General features: G+C 36.0%; 3 protein-coding genes across 4 annotated transcripts; 1 reads left to right on the forward strand and 2 right to left on the reverse strand.

The window, feature by feature from the left end:
- The first annotated feature begins 2,831 nt into the window (after positions 1-2,831).
- Positions 2,832-7,007, forward strand: LOC111605805. Of its 2 annotated transcripts, none has more exons than XM_023324589.1 (6): positions 2,832-2,979; positions 3,619-4,215; positions 4,306-4,416; positions 4,630-4,691; positions 5,311-5,571; positions 6,428-7,007. In XM_023324589.1, exons 2-6 carry the CDS (start codon positions 3,627-3,629, stop codon positions 6,491-6,493), a joined length of 1,089 nt encoding a protein of 362 aa, XP_023180357.1. In that variant the 5' UTR covers positions 2,832-2,979; positions 3,619-3,626; the 3' UTR covers positions 6,494-7,007. The 2 variants fall into 2 exon arrangements, with proteins under 2 accessions (XP_023180357.1, XP_023180356.1); XM_023324588.1 differs by having other exon boundaries at positions 2,833-3,085.
- A 1,682-nt stretch (positions 7,008-8,689) lies between these two features.
- On the reverse strand, positions 8,690-11,254 carry LOC102231214 (60S acidic ribosomal protein P2-like). The gene is made up of 5 exons (XM_005815373.2): positions 11,176-11,254; positions 9,793-9,916; positions 9,674-9,722; positions 8,968-9,069; positions 8,690-8,818 (listed from the first exon to the last, which is right to left on the reverse strand). Exons 2-5 carry the CDS (start codon positions 9,913-9,915, stop codon positions 8,742-8,744), a joined length of 351 nt encoding a protein of 116 aa, XP_005815430.1. The 5' UTR covers position 9,916; positions 11,176-11,254; the 3' UTR covers positions 8,690-8,741.
- Positions 11,255-15,605: 4,351 nt separating this feature from the next.
- On the reverse strand, positions 15,606-17,605 carry LOC102231468 (adenosine receptor A1-like). Its single transcript, XM_005815374.2, has 2 exons — positions 16,999-17,605; positions 15,606-16,267 (listed from the first exon to the last, which is right to left on the reverse strand). Exons 1-2 carry the CDS (start codon positions 17,349-17,351, stop codon positions 15,631-15,633), a joined length of 990 nt encoding a protein of 329 aa, XP_005815431.1. The 5' UTR covers positions 17,352-17,605; the 3' UTR covers positions 15,606-15,630.
- Between the last annotated feature and the right edge of the window lie 2,670 nt (positions 17,606-20,275).

Below are 20,275 nucleotides of genomic sequence, written 5' to 3' on the forward strand. Positions count from 1 at the left end.
TGCTGCTGGATATGCTGCAGCCAAGGCACGATTTATGTACTTTTTTGTAGGTTCATCTTTTAAATCTCAGCATCAAATATGTTTGGTTCTTAAAAAACAATCTTAATATTTTTGTATTACTCTTGCTCTTTGTTTAAATTAAGTACAACAATTTAAACAAAGGGTACAGGTATTTTTTTTTACAATGTCCAACCCTTTATGAATACATTCCACCCATTTTCAAGACAACATATTCACTGCCCTCTAGTGGCTTCCATAGTCACCAGATCAAGTCAGTTCAAAAAGGGTCTCCAGCCCAGTACTAACCAGGTGCATCTGATAAAAGTGACCTATGAGTGTTTAGATCTTGACAGAGTATAAAACTTAAATTTCATTGGTAAGTGTGACATCACGTGGAGATCTGGGTTTTACTACAAAACAATCCTGTCTTAATTTCTTATTTAGTAACTTGCACTCTCTCATTTATTTCAACTTAATTAAAAAATGCACAAAATATTAGACATACTTGGATTATGTTAGGTTTAACATCAGCTTATGAATTACAAGCAAGCTAGTGAAATAAGGTCAGCTTATAGACGCAACTATTCTTGGCTGCAAACAGTCCATATGATAGAAAACTTTTGTCTATGGTTTCTATGGATTTAAAGCTTAGAAGTCAGAATAAGACTTTATTTATAGTGATGTGTCAATGAAGCTGATGGGCAGAAAGGTAAACTAGAAGTAAACATTATTTGAATGAAAACCGGTGAGTCTTTTTCTTTGCAACCAACCCTTTTTGGGAAAACCAAGACGCCCCTATTGGTGTTGTAACAAACTAGTTCCGGTCACACAAAGATGTGAGGAGGGGAAGTTGTTACTACAGAAATGTCTGAGCAGATTTAGTTTAGTGGTATGTCGGTAATGATAACATTTTTTATTACTGAAGCTACGTATGCTAAAAACTGCAGCTAAATTATTTGCTGCAATAATCTAGCTCCGATTTTAACCAATTGCACTTAAAAGATGAACTGCGTTTAACCTTTTAATAGCAGTTTCAGAGATTACAAAAGTCAAAATGTTAAAATTGAGCTGATTCAGCACCACAAAACTTTGTTTGTATATATTATTGTACATACACAAGACAAGTCATGCTTGAAGACCAATGTTCCTCTAAACAAGTTAATTCTTGAATGAGTTGTCCTTTCTATGAATACAGATACTTTATCCTACAACACACAAATCGGTGAGGGTTAATTAAATCTATTTATAAAAACTCAAAAATGTCTGTCATCTTTGATTGGGTCAAGTATAAAAGTCAGTGGTCAAGACTGAAGTAGACTGCTATAAAATGAAAAAAAAAAAAACATTTTTCCAAATGTGGTTTTTGAAACTTATATTCCTAAGGAAACTTCAAAAAAGGGAAATTAATATAAGGGGCTAGTGCCAAGACAGAATTAAATCATTTTTATGTGTTGTGACATATAGAGTTAATAACAAAGCTCTTTAATCAATATAATCCAGGTCAGGTATCACCATTTTGAGTATTGCCTTTGCAAACCTGAGCCATGTAAAATGGCCTTAATGTCAGCTATACATAAGAATGAACCTGAGCTAATACACTTTAACCTTTATACATAAAATCTGTCTTTCTGACTGCCTGAGATGAGATGTTTTTTTGTACTTGGCCTGAAATGATCATTGAACATCTTTGATCCTGAAATCTGGCCGTTCTGGTTTCCCCAACCTCTTCCATGCATTTTGTTGCAGCCAAATTTTCCTGAAATTTATGCCGTGTTCTCACATGCGGCTGTATTTTTCAACTTAAGCCAAGTACACAGCTTTGAGGGAGGAAATTTGATTAAAATAGATGAATTGCATATGCCATAGCGGTGAGGTGTATAATGAATCCCATATCTTAGCAAAGTTAAAATGCCAGCACCACCATACAGACATTTTAAAAACAGCAGCAGAACAGGAAGAATACTCTTGTAGTGTTTGTGTTGTGACCAAAAGATAACAGAGAAAAGGAAAATAAAAGTATCTGTCTCCAAGCACTGCATGTTTGGTTGAGGAATGCAGTTCCTCTATGAGTCCTGTTTTTATTCTGAAGTCACCATTTAAAAGTTTCAAAATTAAATAATGGGCAGGATAGCACAATGGAATCAAAATTTCAAATAGAACATTTGGAAGACTGCTAAACAACCCCAATCTTAAACTTCAACATGGCTATTGTGCAGTTACATCGACACCTGCACACACACACAAAACCTCTTTAAGCAACATTTGCACTTATCTTTAGAAATCTTCATGAAACATCCCAATAATCTTGATTTTCTGCAGTACATAAAATTCTAAAATGCACATAGATAGGGGAAGTCCTGCTATTTTCTGACGTACAGCTCGGAAACTGTTCAATTATCTTGAGAATAACTAAATTCCCGCAGAGTGGATTACCTCGTTTTGAGTCGTACAGTCAGCAAAACACATGGAAATGCTGACCATGACATATACTGATAAAACATAGTTATTTAGATTTGACAGAAAAATCTAGGTAGTAACCTTAAGAAACAAAGATAGGACGAATATTATAATCATTCTTATTAAGTCACTCTGCATTTTACACTCTAAAATCTAGGTTTAGAAACATCAGAAATTTCAGCTCTTCAACTTGGGTTATTCTTAGGACATATTTCTCAAAAGCGGTGAAATAACCCTTTACAAAAATTAAAGAGTTAGAGTATTCTTATTTCATCTTTAGACAGGCTACCCTTTTACAGGAAACACGTTGCTTTTACTTCCTATTAAACGTGGCCAATTATTACACTGCGCAGCAAAAGAGAAACCGTAAACAAGGTCTGATACCGACGTCTATGTATTCCCGGAAAGCATACGAGGTGAACAGCGCAAAATCCCCTAGTGTCGCCTTACCTTATCTCAGGTGTTCAGGTGAAAGCGCCGACGTGTTTCGCAGTGGGAGGACCTTCTGGTCTCGGTGAGCAGGTAAATTAGTCTCTTTATAAGACATAAGCCTGTCTACAGCGAGTACCTTCAAAACCCGCGATCTGCAGATTTCATACGGATAATTAAACGATTTCAACGAGTAAAGGTGAGTTTACTGACAGGGTAACTTGACCATGAATACGTTTTGTTTTTCTTCCTTGTTTGACTTTTAAACAGTATTTAACAACGCGTCTCTATTTGTGTCGCAGTAATAACCGCATTATCGAACACAACTTAATTATACTTTCCTGTTTCATCTGCGTTTTAAAGACTGTTTAGAAGAGTAGATAAAAAATAAAACACTGAGTGAACTGTAATTGTCTTAAGATCCTATGTGTTGCTTCAGAAATTAGATCAAGACATTATGCTTTTTTTTAATCAACTTAATATTTTATCATGTTTATTGAAACTGGCCCTAAGGAATCATGATCATGAACGGCGTGAGCAACATTCAAACATTAATTACCGTAATATTCTTAATCAATAAAGACAATATAATAAGATTTTTTTTTAAAGTGTTAAAAATGAGTGAAAATAATGTTATTTAGCGGTATAAATAAATTAGAAAGTTCGTGTGATTTTCAACTAAGATATTTAAATCTAATAAGACATGGTACGCTTTTCTCTTCTTCCTCTCAGAACCCACCATGGAAACAGCAACAGAAAAACAAAGGCCTGCTCACGGCCAGATAATCTCTGTGCCCCATAAGGACACAGTGCGTCTCCTGGAGGTTTACGTCAAGCGGAGCCTCAGCCTGAATGACGGCAGCCTGGGGGCAAAGAAAGCAGGGAAGAAGGAAAAGTGGGTGACCCTGTCCAAAACGTATAGACGATCCTCCAGCGACCCTTCGCTACTCTTGCACGAGGCATTAAATCACAGTGAATCTAGTGTGCTTCCTGTGGCTGAACCCCAGATGTATGAATCCGTGAAAGATCCTGAGGAATCAGAGGAGCCAGTAATGAAGACTAAAAAGACCAAAAAGATCAAGAAACCCTCATTTTGGAAGACTTTTCTTGGCATTTTCAAGAATGGGGACAAAGAAGATCAAGACAATCCATCAGAGGTGTTTGACAATTCAAACCAATCAACCAACTGCCTGCCCACAAATCAGCTCTCCTTTCAAAAGAAATCAATGAGGAAAAAGTCCTTAAGAAGGAAATTGTCCAAAAGGTGGTCTCTGAGGTCAACTAAATTTGGTAAAGATGTCAACTCTACTGATAGCACTGGAGTAGAAGGTAACTGTTACAGAAATGAAGATTCATATTACTGTCATGTTACTGCATTTTTAAAAACTGCTCATTAATATCCAAACATTTGCTTAACAGCTGTGATCAGCGTCGAACCGACATACGCCTACTATGAGAAAGTATCAGAAGAACTTGAAAAAATTGTACATGAGGTCAAAGAACAAGAGGAAACGGAAATTCTGTCCAATGGTAAGAAATGGGTTATTTTGCTCGTAGTTTGCAGCTGTTAAAAATAGTTAATTGCCGACAGTATAGCGTGGGAAAAAAAAAACAACAAATCTGGAACTGGAAGTGCTGAAGGGAAGAAAATAATGCATAGAAGAATTAACATTTAAAGAGATTCTGTTCAATAAAACCTGTTCAGAAAATATATTAATAGTTCCTCTTTGTGTTTGTTTTCAGAGGAAGTTATCAAAAGGATTGTTGCTTTGACCATACAAGAGGGTGATGCCATTGATGGGAAGGTGGGTATTTCTTCCTATTGTCAGTGAAAAAGTTCAGGCTTTAAATCATCCATCTGTACTTCTGTCTGTTAGAGGCATGTTTTTGAAAACGCAACAAAAGCGACTAATATTAGAAAGAAGGAAGAGCTTTATAGAGTACATGTTGAGTCATAGATGGTTTGAAAACCGACCACAGGTCATGTGATTGCTGTGACATATGGTCTGTTGAAACAGTTTTACATTAACTCACTTTAGACCTGTAAGTGAACAAGCCAACAGTAGTTAATTAATTGTATGTGCATTGCAAAATGTAATACAAGATAAAAAGGTACAATTCAGGCATAGTTTTTACCCAGTGATTTCCCGTTTGTATTTTCTAATGCAGCACTTTAATGGGTTTTTTTTAGTTAAGCTGTTGAGTATTTGTAGACTTTTAATATTTTCTTGCTCCTTAAAGTGCACACAGTACAATGAGAAAATATTGCAGTGAATCAGCTGCCTAACAGCTTTCAAGTAATCATTAACCCCATTTAGAGAATCACTTTGGATTACAGTAAAATGATTATCTTTGCTGTGTTATCTCAAGTAGGTCAAAATATACTTTCCCTCCTGATAGCTTTATTGTCCTTATCTCCTTTAGCTGAAAGATAACCCCATGCTGAGCAGCTTTTTCCAGCGCATGACTTACTCCTCCTTCCAGAAGATGGCAGATGCTTACCTGGAGAAAGAGGCAAAGCCAACCCACAAGCCGCTCACTGTTCTACCTACAGCACCCGAACTGGTCAAACTGGCTTTCACTCTTGACTTTACGGCCAGGATAGCTGGGCTTTCCAAACAGAACATTGGTCACATCACTTGTCTCGGGAACCGTTATCTGCAGGACCGATTTGAATACAGACAGGTGAGAATGCTAAAGAACGGATTATAATCAAGAATGAAATTTCTTGAATTTTGATAGTTTTCAAGCATAAGGAATGTCAAGCTCTAAATTGTGCTGTTAGGTTGTTTCTATTGTGAAAATGGTACAAATACTGCCGTTTCTTAGGATCACAATGTTTACACAAGCAAATCATTAGAGAAATCTAACATAATCTAATTACCTTTATTTGAAACAAAACAATCTATATTACTATTGTCTTATTGGCACAACATATTGATTACAGTAAGGAATAATGTTGGCTACACCTATTAATTTTTTGAGAAATGGACTTAAAACAAAAATTACAGATACTTTTACCAAAAACAGCATATCGCTAAAAAGCTAATAACTTAAGTTCAATTTCAACATGTGAAACGAATATATAGATTCATTATTTACATGAATAGAAATGTCAGTCTTTTGTTCCTGTTAATTTTGAGGATTATGCCTTAAACCTAACAAAAACCTCAAATTAAATTTCTTAGAAAACTGAATTTCATAGAAAACCACTAAGCAAGAAAGTGTGCAGAAGTACTGAAATTATTCAACTGAATCTGATATTTTTATTTAAGATGCAACTTTAGTGCAAGTTAAATAATTTAGCAGGAGCTTTAAAAGAACCACCTAATCTGTCTTTTTTGCAAGCAAAGTAAAGGTGTAGGTAAAAGTGTAAAACTTTAAACCCTAGAAAAAGTATGACAGATATTCATTTCCAGTTTGAAACCTTAGCTCTTTAAAACCTCACTATATCTTGATAGAAGTCAGGCGATACCTAACTGCAAAGTACAAATGCAAAAATGGAAAATTTTGTTTTAATATCTTGTCTTGTTTCTTTCAGGCATGCAGTGACCACCCTTGGTCCGACAGCGATGATGCAGACAGTGTTCCTCTAACAGGCAAATGAAACTGAGATCTGCCCAACTATCCACTTCCCCACACATGTGACTACAGAACTGCATAAACTCCACTTTATGAACACTGTCTGAAAACTTAAGTTATTTAACATGTGCTTGAAAGAGTTTACTAAGCTGAAAATGTGACACAGCAGGATATTTTCTCAGAAAGCCGTCACTCGACAGGCCAATGGTCATAAACCCAAACTTAGTGAGCCAGCCACTGAAAAGTTCTGAACTGTGAGCACTTTGTTAGATTCATATTTAGGTGATTCTCTAAGAGACACTACAATGCAAGGCTCTTTTGCCAAATTTGAAAATTTGCTGATTTGTAACAATAAGAAAAAAACAGTGCAATATTTTCTTCTGTATGGGTAACTCTGAGCTCTTGTTAAATATGTATTGTGTGTACCAAAACTGTGATTTTTGTTATGAATGCTGGCATTCATAATGTCAACTCTGATCTTGTTAAATACTGTAATGAGTTTTAATTTTTAATAAACATACTGTATATATGCTTCTTAACATGGTTGGCAGCTCTTTCATTCACTGACATATAAGCAGGAAACAAACTAGAAATGAAGTACAGTTTGTCAAAATTAATGACCTAGTTCTCATAAGTGAAGAAAAGCATTACATGAAGTGTACTGCTCCTTCTCCTTTGTGTGGGGAGGGTGAAGTTGATCTGAATGAGTCAAACTGTTGATACACCTTGAGGATAAAGAGCTGCTAGGACTTGTTTCCAGGAAACGGTGAACTCATTGGATTAATTTTTATTTGCATTAGAATGGATTTTATCTACTTTCACAACTCAAATTTAGATCAAATTGGGGTCAGGAGTCCAACAGGTGTATATATAAGTTCATTTGCAGATAAAAAGTAACAGGTCACAAGACTACATGCTAACTTGTAATTACAAGATGGTATGGTACGTCCGTCAACTATTATGACTAAGGTGAGCATGATGGCTCTCTGCTCCAGAATGAGACTGTGCATAACCTACCAGAAATAATGATCACTCAGTGGAAAACTACTACATCTAGTGCACTGCAATGCAACAGATGGACTTACATACATCAGAGAAAATGGCAGACAAGTGGAGATCATGTTACCTGCTCCTACAAGGAGCATAATTCACTTAAGTATGGCAAGAACCACAATAAAATGCTAAATGTAATGCAAAGCTAAGTTATAATTTGACTTTAAAATCTGGGCTTTGGAAAATATTTCCACATTAATAATAATTTTATCATCAATTGAGTAATACACAGACAACACATAAAAAATTGGCAGGTGAAAGCAAAAATTCAAATATTGCTCAAGTGACATGTTCCGTGACAAGTTAATTACTTGCTCAATCAAGATTATGCCCGATTGTGTGATCAGTTCTCAATGATGCATTGTCAAGATGACGTTGACTCACATGCTACAGCTACACCACAAAGAAAAAAAATATGGTTTCTGGTTGCAAACAGTAGTTTTAACATAGACTTAGTTAGAACTTTGCTTCAGTCAGACCTCAAGCCCTGTACAATATGAACTTTTATGAAATCATACTTTGGTTTGAGTGGTGTTGCCTTTATAATACCTTTAACGTGAGAAATACTCATTGTGGGTATTGGGAATTTCACAATTTTTCTTTTTTTAGACTAGAGAACAAAAGCAAACACTTCTGTTTTAATGTTGTAGGACTGATTTGAAGGGTTTCCAGTTATGACATAAGTGGAAACATAACTTAAATCTTGCCACAATGGTAAGTCAAAAGTTCACAAATTTTTGTTTCATGTTGATGCATGTAGAATAAATACGTATACAGTGAACCCTTGTTTTTCGCAGGGGTTGTGTTCCGAAAAGAACCCGTGATAGGCGAAATCCGTGAAGTAGTTACCTTTATTTTTTTTTTTACAATTATTATACAGCATAATTAAATACTCTACATTGAGGCCGTGAAAGGTGAACCACATTATAGCGAGGGTTCACTGTATTTATATATGTTGACCTTGTGTTTGGACATTTGGTTTTGTCTCTTCAAACTACAGTTTTTATGTTTTTGTGGTTTCACAAATTGACTGTGACCACATGCAGCGATGGGATTGTTTAATGGCGTCTTAATGCGTGTTCTACACAAATAATCAGACATGAAAAACTGCCATAATGAAGGCTAAAAATATATAGATTTTTAAAACACAAAGACAAATAGTCAGATATCTGTGTAAACCTTTTACATTTTTATTGCTTTTTATACACTGAGAAGGACGATTAATCAAAGAGTCCGAAGCCCATATCTTCGTCTGACTCTTCAGATTCCTCTTTCTTCTCTTCTTTTTTCTCTTCCGCTGGAAACGAAAGTAAAACCAGCAGTTCAATGTAGGTAAAACTACACAGATGCCACAGAAAACACTCAAAAAAACTGAGTGTACCTTACATTTACAAACTATTTTATATGTAGCTTCATGTTTACTTGTGTACAAAGACATAGACATACCAGCAGCAGGTGCAGCCCCAGTTCCAACGGGCCCACTACCAGCAGCTGCTGGCGGTGCTGCTACAGCACCACCTGCTGGTACAGAGGCTAACTTGGAGAGGCCTAGAAATAGAAAGACAAAAAGGTTAGTAAACGTTCATCTGTAGCATGAAAGTTACAGATGAAACTTTCATGCTATGTAAGTTTCATCTGTAAAGTTATGTACTGTATTTTTCAGACTACAAGCCGCTACTTTTTTCCCACGCTTTGAACCATGCGGCTTATAGCCCGGTCGGCTTTTCTGTGGATTTTTCTTCAACCGTTACGGGGCTCTTTAACAGGAAGTGAATCATTGGAAGTCAAAATTGAATATCAAAGAAGAAAGTGGTGATTTTCATTTAGAACAAGCACATGCTTGTTCTCGACAGAGAAATGTTTTCAAACTCATACCCCCTCATCATGGAAGCAACACAAAGAAGTTCATATGATGCTGCTTTTAAGTTGAAAAAGGATGCTGCTATTAAGGATGCAGATTATAGCAGATTTATTAAGGACGCAGTCCTCTGCGTCCTTGTGGAAAACTGAGAGCGGCGCAGATACCAGCAGCTTATAGCCTGGTGCAGCTTATATATGCACGGTTCCAGTTTTTTTTTTTTTACTTTGTGGGTGACTTATAGTGAGGTGCGCTCTATAGTCCGGAAAATACGGTAAATTATAGAGTCCTTACCTGAATTCATGACTTGGTTGACGTCTTTTCCGTTCAGTTCACTAATTACCTGATAAACGAGTAAGACTGTTACTACCTGGCGTCTACAAACAGAACTTCACAATCATTACATTACATACTTTATTCAAGCGTTCATCATCGGCCTCAATTCCCACGCTGCTCAGGATCTCCTTGATGTCTTTTGCAGAGGGGTTGGTGTTCCCACCGAGAACAGCGAGCAAGTAAGCGGCCACGTAACGCATTCTGGAAATAAAATGACAAATGAGCAGTTATCAAGTTATATCAAGACAAAACCAAATGTCCAAGGTATCCATAAAGCATGCAAGCTCAAACATTACAAGAAATAATGTTTTAGAACTTGTGAGATTCATTTAAAATGAAAAGAATCCCAACACATTTAGAACACTATTGGTTTGCAAGTAGTGCAATTTAAAACCGCAGAATTTCAAAAATTGCACCTGTCAAACTTAAAAATAAATAAATAATCATACCAAATATTTTTGCAGAGGCAAATGTTATACTAGCAGAGTGAACATTTTATTTTTATATCAAATTAAAAATGAATCCCAACAACTTTGTTGTGCTTGGCAAATCAGCAAGAAAGTTAAGTGGTGACATCATTTTCTACTTAATTAGCATTATGCTATCAATTAGTCAGAAAACAGTTATTTTCAGCTCTAGTTAAGCTAGCCTCTTTGTACCTCCGTTTTGTACTTGTGTCCCCAGTTAGCATTTTCCTAAACTGCTTCGTACATCTAAATAAACCACTTTCTATCTACCAAGAATTAAGTATTTTGAGGTGCAAAAACTTTTAACTCACATACATAAGTAAGGTGTGCCATTAGTTGAAAATTGTTCTAATTATCTTTAAAATTGTATCCAATTTTGTTCAAATTTTTCTGATTGCTCAATTTTTTACCAAATTCAGGAAGAAACAACCTAACAAGCTACGAAAAGGTAAAACGACCAGTGTCCTTTGTATAGTTTAAAACCTGAATACAGTAAAATTTGAACATTTAGGTTAAGGGAGACAAATAAGTTTTCAGAGCTTAAACATGAAATTAAGCCTCTTAAAAATGCACACAGCGTCTGAGTCTAGTACAGATTTAATCATGATCATGTAAACACGACGAAGGGTATTTCATTTTAGCGTTGCTAATTTTAGCTTTTGTTTTTGATGTACTCAAAAAGAGTCAACGGATATCACACATAACCAAATAAACGGTCACATTGTTGGATTTGGTTTTATACAGCCTCAGTTTACCTATCTACGTTATTTGTCAGAGTTAAACCGAGCCATTTATAGTATATATCACAGCTAGCACAGGCAGCAGCATGTGGCCATGTTTTCCAAATACTTTCTAGTTTTAACTGCGTAGCAGGACACATAGACGCGTTCATCACGATTTAAGCACAAAATATAAGTGTGTGCTTTATTAATATAGGATAATACAGAAAGTGGTCTACACAACATGGCATAAAAGGTGTAAATTTTGACTTACTTTTAAGTCTAAATAGACACGAAACGTCGGTCACGCTAAGCAGTACGGAAGAGGGTGGGAGGTGGTCCCGGAAGTAGAAAAGGACTGGATATGGCGTTCTCATTGGCTGGTTTGTACGCCAGACAAATTACGTCAAAACCTACTAAGCTCTGCTCCCTTCTTTCTTTACAACATATAAAGTTTTGGGGGTATTTTTTGTTGTTCAAATAAAAAATCTATTCTGATTACAGATTTGTTTTAACTTTATTTTTTATTTTTAATTTAATTTAGGATTAAATATGTAAAACCATGGTGATCTCGCAAATATATTCAACCGTTTCATTTTTTTTTCATAAAATTCGATACAGATTAAAATAAAAACTAAAACAAAAAACAGCAACTTGTTCTCATTTTTCTAGTGCAACTGCAGAACCAGTCTTTTACAGGGCATTCATTTTGTCAACTAAGACCTGTTCATTTTAAATATTGGATTTCTACATAACCTAATTTGTTAAATTTCCGGTTAAATCCTATTTTCAACTTCATATTTTTAGCAATTTGCTGGTATCAGATTGTTTCGACAATGCAGAGAGAGGCCAGTGCACACAAGTCAGTTAAAGCCATACACAAAGTTGCAAAATATTTGTTTTATTATGTAGCTGTAGTTCCTGTAGACAAACTACAGTCTACAAGAGCTAGACTGCAGTGTAGTTCCTGTAGAAACTGTTTATGTAACAGTTCCCACTGTTACATAAATATTACATGAAATACAAAAAGTTTGAAAGGAATGGTGTGAACACCTTTTTTCACATCCTACAGTTCAACCAGCTCCTCTTGTCTCTCCTGAGTGAAGAGCCAGTCGATCAGAAACACGACAGAGTCTGACACAAACTCTGCTATCTTCTTCCCATTTGACACATACCAAATTTTATACAAACATTCGATTAGCAAAATCATCACAAAGATGATTAAAAAGACAAGGAAGATACGATCCATATAATAGTTTGCCTTTTCTCTGAAGGTCCATCGCTCATATGGTTGAGCACGCCGACTTTCTCCATATTTACTGAAATGCAGTAAAGCTTGCTGTTCATCATCCAGGTCTTCCTCCGGAGCCTCTGGATCCTGGCTGCCGTTCGTTTCATCAGTATTTGCCATTTTACAGTTCCAAATGTAAATGGCTTTCAGAAGCTTGAGGACATAAAGGAAAACAAGATGCCAGTGTTTCTATTCAAAATTGGAGAAAAAAACATCAAAAACATTAGTCATATAAGTATGAGGCGTCCTACCTTGAAGAAGATTTATATTTTAGATTTGAGAAATATTGAAGAAGTACATCAGAAATTGAGACATTTATCTTCTTTGCTTCTCTTTTAGACCATGTTTCTGTTTCTTAAGCATTTGTTAGGCCATAGAAAACAGAAACAACTCATGGAGCCAGTAATGCCAACTTGGTTGTGTGGTATCTCTGTCACTAAGACAAGGGCTAAGGATTTAACCATACTCAGCAGTTTGAAATCCCTCAGCAAGGAGGGGAGGCCGACAGATGGTAATATACGTATTAATGAGTTCATGAATAAGAGACAGACAGAAACAGAGAGGCAGAGTTTTAATATTTTCTTCCATAACACTTCAAAAAAGTAAATATTGTTGTAGAGCAGAATTCTTTTTATTACTGTAAATGTTAGTATTTACCACACACAGAATCTGAAAATTGCATGAAAGTTTGCAAGAAATTCACATATTTTATTTCAGAACACTGCTGTGGAAACTAGGCAGGAGTCAAACTGATGACAAAGCAGACCTACTGCAGAAGCTTTCGGTTTAGAGTTGGAATAAATCAGCTTAATGTTCTTTGGATAATTGATTCAGATGGTCCAATGCTTTTCACCTCTCTGCAACATCTTTTAATATATGGCCCAGAGAAGCTGAATTAGCTGAACCGAGCCCTGCATTCTGTGGTAAAGACTTGGCACTAAATTGCTTGTCTTTGTCATGTTCTGTTCCATGGAAAGCAGCCTGTTATTTTGCAGTCTTAGCAGGGTAATTTAATTCCTATGCATATTGAACAGTGACATAATAATAAAAACAGGTTAAACAGAATAACAACCACACTTAACCTCTACTGACAAAATATTAGCCTTTAATATCTTTTTTTTTTTCTTGACAATAAAATCTTCTTTTGGTCAGTTCTGAATTTTGACCCAGTTCCAAACTTTTTAAAATGTGACCAATAAAGTTAGAGTGGAAGAGTCTTGTGGAACATTTCAACTCACATTAGCCGGTTGAAATGTTAATAGATCAACACTGACACGAAGACACCATGAAAACAAAGACAATCTTGACTCAAATGAAAGCAAAGAAAAAATTGAGGAATTTGGAAAGAACATTTTTATTACACCCATTATTGCGTGAAATGAAAGTAAATGATTCACAGGGTTATGATTGTTTCAATAGTTTTGGTCATTTAGCAAACACATAGACACATTTAGTATTGGTTAATATGAAAAAGGACAATGAGGGATATCCTGCCAATATTCATAAGACAGGCAAGTCTGTGGAAGGAAAATGCAGTTGACATTTGAATACTTAATGTCTGCTAAAATATTTATGTTAAATTTGTCCATAACATCCTCAGCCAACCATGGGTCTGTTCCCCTTTTGTGCACTTAACTTCTAATAACAGTGCCCTTTGTCAACACCCATTTATTCTTTTTACAACTTTGGCAAACATATGCTATTGATTTTTTGAAAAAAAAATCCCCAACTTGTTCTTCCACATAGAGGGGTGCTAACTTCAATGTTTGGGAGCAAGTAGTCCTAAACTGACTGTTTTTTAATCTATTGCAATAGTATTTGTGCATATTGTCTGACAATTTGGTTACCACAGTTGACTTGTTCAAGCAGCATATCATCACATTTTTCAGTTATATCAGGGCAACCTAAATAGAAATATTATGAGGAGTCTATCCAACATTTTAACTTTAAATTAAGAAGAGAAAAGGCAATAAATGAATGTAACATAGGTTTCCATAAATAACTGTAATTAGAACTAACACACCCAGAACAAAAATGCAATTTTAAATCTGAAGCACAGTTATATCATAGCAATCACATTATAAGGAAAAGGCATTAGTCTGAAAATGGGATACACATTTGATAATAGGAGGATGCTTTTTAACACAGAAGTCTCTCTATATGGCTTTTGTGGAGCAGACAATAAAATCTGTATATTTCCCGTTCATATGCACTATTTATAAGATGTTTCCCTGATGCACAAAAGCTTTCTGATATCCTTGTAGACTTGTGGTATTATATATTGCAGCCTTATTTTCTTGTGAATTGTCTTTTACAAAACAGATTTAATACATGGCTGCCTGGGCAAAGAAATGTGGCTAGGGATCTGGAGTTTGCACGTTCTCCCATGTGTAGATTCTTTTCGGTTACTCCCATACTCCAAAGTCATAACTGTCATTTTAACTGGACTCTAAGTTGTCCTCAGATGTGTGTGTGTGTGTGTGTGTGTGTGTGTGTGCAAGGTTGATTTTTAATGTATGTCTTTGTGATGGAGTGGTGCCCTGTTCAAGCTGTACCTTGCCTTTTGCCTTATGAATACTGGAGATCATCCCCCACCCCAACCATCACCCTCATGCCACTTGCAAAGATAAGTGGGGTGAGCAATGGATGGATGGAATTTAACACACATTTTTTACATTTAATGTAAAATGTTTTTTAAATCAACAGTTGCCTCCATATCTAAGTAAAACTCAAATAGTGTTTAACAGTTCCCAAGACCATGTATACTGAAATCACAAAGAAAAAGATTTATATGTTAAAGAAACAGGATCAGTGACACTTTTTTCATTTTTGAATATTTATAGCATTTTTAGGCCCCTGGGACTACGCATTATAAAAAAAAGGGTAACACTTTATTTGACGGGTTGTGAATAAGACTGTCATGACACCGTCATAAACATGACATAACACCTGTCATGAACATGAGTAAGTCTTCATGAATATTTATGACTGTTGTCATAAAGTATCATTTGGTAAATCATGACACTTTTAATACAAAGTTGACATTTTTCAAAATGTCTTTGTTATGACAACTTGACATTAACCAAGATATTCATGATCTGACATAAATTTGTTATAAAATTATTACTGATTAAACTTTAAAAAATATGTAGCTTCATGTTATTAAAGCTAAAGTTTAATCAGTAATACTTTTATAACAAATTTATGTCAGATCATGATTTCTTACTTAATGTCAAGTTATCATAACGAAGACAGTTTGAATAATGTCAGCTTTGTAATAAAAGTGTCATGATTTACCAAATGACACTTTATGACAACAGTCATAAATATTCATGAAGACGTACTCATGTTCATAACAGGTGTTATGTCATGTTTATGACGGTGTCAATACAGTCTTATTCACAATCCGTCAAACAAAATGTTACCAAATAAAGTTCTTTAATACAGGTTCACACCCATATTTTCACTCCCTTCTATTGCGCTAGTAGGGCATCGGGTGGGCACCATTGGGCTACATAATATGCTGCGGCGAATTATTTGGATCAGAGTAAGACGGAACCGTTTCATTCTGAAGGCATAAACCATCGGGTTGAGTGCTGAGTTTACATGAGACATAAAAATTCCTATATACACAGCAAACTTGGGTATGTCATAGTCTGAGCAAAAGAAGTCGATGCAATTTATGATATGTATTGGCATCCAGCACATTATGAAAAGAACAACCACCAACACCAGTGACTTGGCCAGCCTCAGCTCCTTTCGGTAGTACTTTTCTCCGTCACTAGTGGCCTCAGCACGGCGGTTGAGCTGCTGCCGGATCACTCTGAAGATCTCCCCATACAGAATGATCATCAAGACCAGTGGCACCACCACACAGACGAAGAAATTAAAGTACACCATGTAGTCCATCCGAACAACAGTTTTAAACTCACAAACTATTTCTTTGGAGTTACTGAAGTTCCCGTGGTGCAGGTTGTTCCAGCCAACCAATGGAACCAATCCACTGAGGATGGCGAGGATCCAACACATACAAACTGCCATGTATGCCCTCCCCTGGGTCACTATGTCGCCGTACCTGGGCAGCACAATCAGAAGACAAATGAGAGTTTTCTCCAATAACCTAAATGCACTAGCAGACAACTTTAATGGCATTTTCTTGAACCAAGGCCATTATGTTATTTCTCAGAAGCATATTTTTAAGTGTCAGGCTTTGACTTCAGGATTTAGCTGATAGGCAAGCGTTAGTGTGGACATGTGCCAGCTACCTAAACAAACTGCCTTTGTCAATAATTTAGGCAGACAATATTTTAATTTACTTAAAAGGTTCAATGTCCAGCCCTCTGGTTTGTATAAAATTTGGCACTGATGTGACTGGACTCGACCGTATGTAGGATTTACACACTCGGTGAGTATTCCTCTCTGTCTCTCTTTAACAAAAAAGAAACTTATATCTTTGTAAATGAGGAATGTTTGAAAAAGTTCAGTGACAGTAGAGAAAAAATTTTTTTACTTGTTTTAATTTAAAAGACATTTCAAATCGAGTGGTAAAAGTAAAAGTTTAGAAAACTACTCTAGAGTAGAAAAAAAGATTTTATTCATTTCCTGTTTTGTTCCATTAGTAATATTCAATTATTCATTTTAAAAGCGGTTTTGGTCTCTTACATCACAACATGAGTAATCTACACTATCACTCTCTTTTTAATTGTGTTCAATCTTAATTTGAAATGCAGGGGAAAAACAAAAAACATGTATGTTTGAAATGTAGACTCAAACATACATGATTTTGGAATTAAAACTTTTTCTTACCTTGTGGGAATCTTTATGCGCAGATATCGGTCGACAGCTATGGCCAGGAGGGACAGAATGGAGCTCTGAGTTATGATCAGCACCAGGCTGGAGAGGATGAGGCAGGTGTAGAACTGCGTCCTGAATCCCAGACTGATGACAATGGCCAGAGGGATAACCAAACTTCCAACAGCGATGTCAGCCACAGCCAGAGATGCAATAAAGCTAAAGGTGGTGTCACGGAGAGCCTGGTTCACATACACCGCAAGCACAATTAATACATTCCCTAGGACCGAGGCCACAGAAATGGCTATCTCAATGGAGATGTACGCCACATCCACATGCTCCCTTGGTTTGACACCTGGAGAGGACATCTTTTTTTATCGTTCAGTATCTAACTTATCTTTGCTCAGATTGTAATAAAATGTGAATTAGTTCCTTTTCTCCTTTTTGTGTTCTCCTTCAGCAAAAACATCTTCCAGTAAACATGTAGTTCAGCTGAGACAGATGTAACTTTAGTCTTGCCACATTTAGAGCCCATGAAGGCACACTGACTGTTCAATCTTCTGCATCAAATTCAAAATCTCTGTAACAAACCCAGAGCTGGCACATCACCACTCTTCCCTACTCTCTCACTCCCTCCTATTCACTGACTACTCTGTATAAACGAGTCATAACATCAAGGGGAGGGACTTTGTTTTCTGCAGTACTCTGCAGCATTAGTTTTGCTTGCATTAAGTGGGTAGGCGTGTGCCCTGTGTGTGTATGTGAGCATTACATTTTTCTGTGGAAACAAGCTACATAATAACTGGAAGGATACAGTTAGGCTGTGAGGATGGGCAAGCATTAGCATTGATTTGGTCTTATAATAAAGTTAATGTTGTATCATCATCAACTTCATCAATAGACTTCAATGTAGTCTGTGAAAGTGGTTTGGTCTCCAATGTGAAAGTTTTTTAACTACTGTTTTTAGGATGTAACTTTCTCAGAAAACTGTTTTTGTGTTTTCATTGACACTTTCTCAGGGATGCTTTTATATAATTTGTTAGGAATGTGTGATTATTTGTAAATGTTGAGCAGTAAAGACCATACATTTTAATTTGATCAGCTAAAAACTATTATAAATGGCTTTGAGAAGAGTGTTGCCCTCTTTCTTTCTCCTTTTTTCTTTTTCTCTCCATTCCTCTCTCTTTATCTCCATGGGGATATTGGAAGTGGAAGCCCATGCTTCTATTAATTAAGAATTTCCACTAATGTTGGAGAATTTAATAATGCTCATTGTGCTGCCTTTTGTAAGTTAAGTTGGACCAGCAAGGTTGAAAACCGCACTAGAACGCCCCCTGGTGGATATTTTGTTATGTTGTGGTGACGCTAAAAAAAAATATAGATCCAAGATGGTGGAACGCAACACTGAACAGTTCATGGATTAAGCTGATTATTATCCTTATACGTTGTGTTTCAGACAAGATTTATTCGTAAGTACTGGTTAATTGTGAAAGCAATAATTGTCTCTTTGTTTTATGTAACTGTGGTGTAAATAATTGTACGCTGGAGTCATTTAGGAAAATGGTTTTTTTTTTTATTTTTAGCTAGCAGCAAGAATGGCTAATTTGCTATGTTCGTTGGCTAACAGTCAGTCTTGTATGTTTCAGTTTACGATGGCCAAAGTGATGGCAGTGGTCAGAGGCCACTCTTCAATAAACAAGTAAAAAAGAAAGAAGTTTGGTTATTGGAGCGTTGCTGTCTGGCTGTCTAGCTGCTGAAAACTCGAGGACGGGGGTTAGGACAGCACAGCAAACAGCAAACTCTGTAAAATGCTGAGATATCCAGAGGTCACTAACATGGTCCATTCCTGAATTCTCACAAATCAGATAAAGGTTTCAAAATCACAAACAAGGTTTTAGGTATTCTACATTTAGTGTAAATCAGTACATGTTTGAAGAGTCTAATGACTTAAACCAGAGCACATTAAAGATGCCCAAGGTAGTGAAGAATGAGATGGGATATCCTGTTTTTCTGTTTCCCGAATTGGAAGCTATAATTGAAAGCTAACTTCACTTCTGTTCAATGTTATGTAAATACAGTATGTCTATGCTTGGTGTCACGTTGGGCTACAGTAAACTCTGTCAAAAGAACACATGTCAATGCATTTCATGAATGTTAATGATAGTGCAGTCCTCCATAAACATCTACTCCTAATTCTTTGGTTGATGACTGTTATGTAAATAGAAGCAACATGCAGCACAGTTATAACTTAACATCTTATGTTGCCTTAAGAAATCATTTCAGAGAAAAATTCATAGTGATAACTGACACTGAGAAATTTGATTAAAACACTAAAAACCTTTACAAATACCTTAACCATTACCAATAATCACAACCAATAATCACATCAGTGTGTTGAGTTGGGCTAACATGCACTATTATCTAGAAGCCACAGAAATTGATGTTATTATTGGCTTGCAGGCATCCTCGTGTGCCTGTGCAAGATCAACAACATGACAATGAAGCCTCTATTACCGGTTTTAATTAGCAAAGTTATTTTTAGAATTCTTTCCAAGCAACCTAGTGATGCATTTATGCAACTTGACACATTGCTGTCTGTATTAGTCATAATCAGTATGTGAATCTAAACACTTGAGCTGACTGATTCAAGTGTTTACATGAATAAAATTAATGAAAGGTATTAAAGAGCAGAGAGGAGAAGATTAAATAAATCACAGCCCATCTCTCTCTCGAATGTTAGGTAATGCTCAGGAGGTACAATGCTTTGCAAAAGTCTATACCCCTTGAACTTTTCTACATTTTTGTCTTGATAGAACCACAAAGTGGAATGTTCTGCACAGAAGTGTCCCAATTATCGGACAATAAAGTATATTTCTATTCTATGATTTTAGGTGGTGGGCAAACACAAACAAGGTAAAACAGAATTGTAAATCCGAGGGAAAAATGATTTTTAAGAATTGATACTTTCAATCACCTTCGATGTAAATATCTGCTGCTTATCTTTTGCTGTGTCTGTCAGATTTCCACATAAAAAAGCATACATTAAGGCCTATTGTTCTTTGCAAAATTGTTCAAGGTAGGGCATCCACCATGCTTAGGTTTTATAATACTTGTTCACTAATACTCTAGCAAACCTCTGAGGCTGTCATAGAACATTTTGTTAATAGCAAACTGAGGTTAAATAACTGTTTACTATAGGGTCACTTATGGAGGCAGTTGATTGAAAACATATATATTTTTAGGATTATCAAAGAATTGGAGATTAATCTCTAAAGCAATGGTAACCTTTTAG

This window comes from Xiphophorus maculatus, chromosome 20 (assembly GCF_002775205.1).
Source record: "Xiphophorus maculatus strain JP 163 A chromosome 20, X_maculatus-5.0-male, whole genome shotgun sequence".
NCBI classification, from domain to species: Eukaryota; Metazoa; Chordata; class Actinopteri; order Cyprinodontiformes; family Poeciliidae; genus Xiphophorus; species Xiphophorus maculatus.

Excerpts from the sequence above, each read along its gene's own strand:
- LOC102231468 (XM_005815374.2), bottom strand. The coding sequence starts at position 17,351 with ATGTCCTCTCCAGGTGTCAAACCAAGGGAGCATGTGGATGTGGCGTAC. Across the intron at positions 16,268-16,998 it reads CGCATAAAGATTCCCACAAG|GTACGGCGACATAGTGACCC; the intron begins GTAAGAAAAAGT and ends TGTGCTGCCCAG.
- LOC102231214 (XM_005815373.2), bottom strand. The coding sequence starts at position 9,915 with ATGCGTTACGTGGCCGCTTACTTGCTCGCTGTTCTCGGTGGGAACACC. Across the intron at positions 9,723-9,792 it reads ATGATGAACGCTTGAATAAA|GTAATTAGTGAACTGAACGG; the intron begins GTATGTAATGTA and ends CTCGTTTATCAG. Across the intron at positions 8,819-8,967 it reads TGGGGCTGCACCTGCTGCTG|CGGAAGAGAAAAAAGAAGAG; the intron begins GTATGTCTATGT and ends TTTCGTTTCCAG.
- LOC111605805 (XM_023324589.1), top strand. The coding sequence starts at position 3,627 with ATGGAAACAGCAACAGAAAAACAAAGGCCTGCTCACGGCCAGATAATC. Across the intron at positions 4,692-5,310 it reads GTGATGCCATTGATGGGAAG|CTGAAAGATAACCCCATGCT; the intron begins GTGGGTATTTCT and ends TATCTCCTTTAG. Across the intron at positions 5,572-6,427 it reads ACCGATTTGAATACAGACAG|GCATGCAGTGACCACCCTTG; the intron begins GTGAGAATGCTA and ends TGTTTCTTTCAG.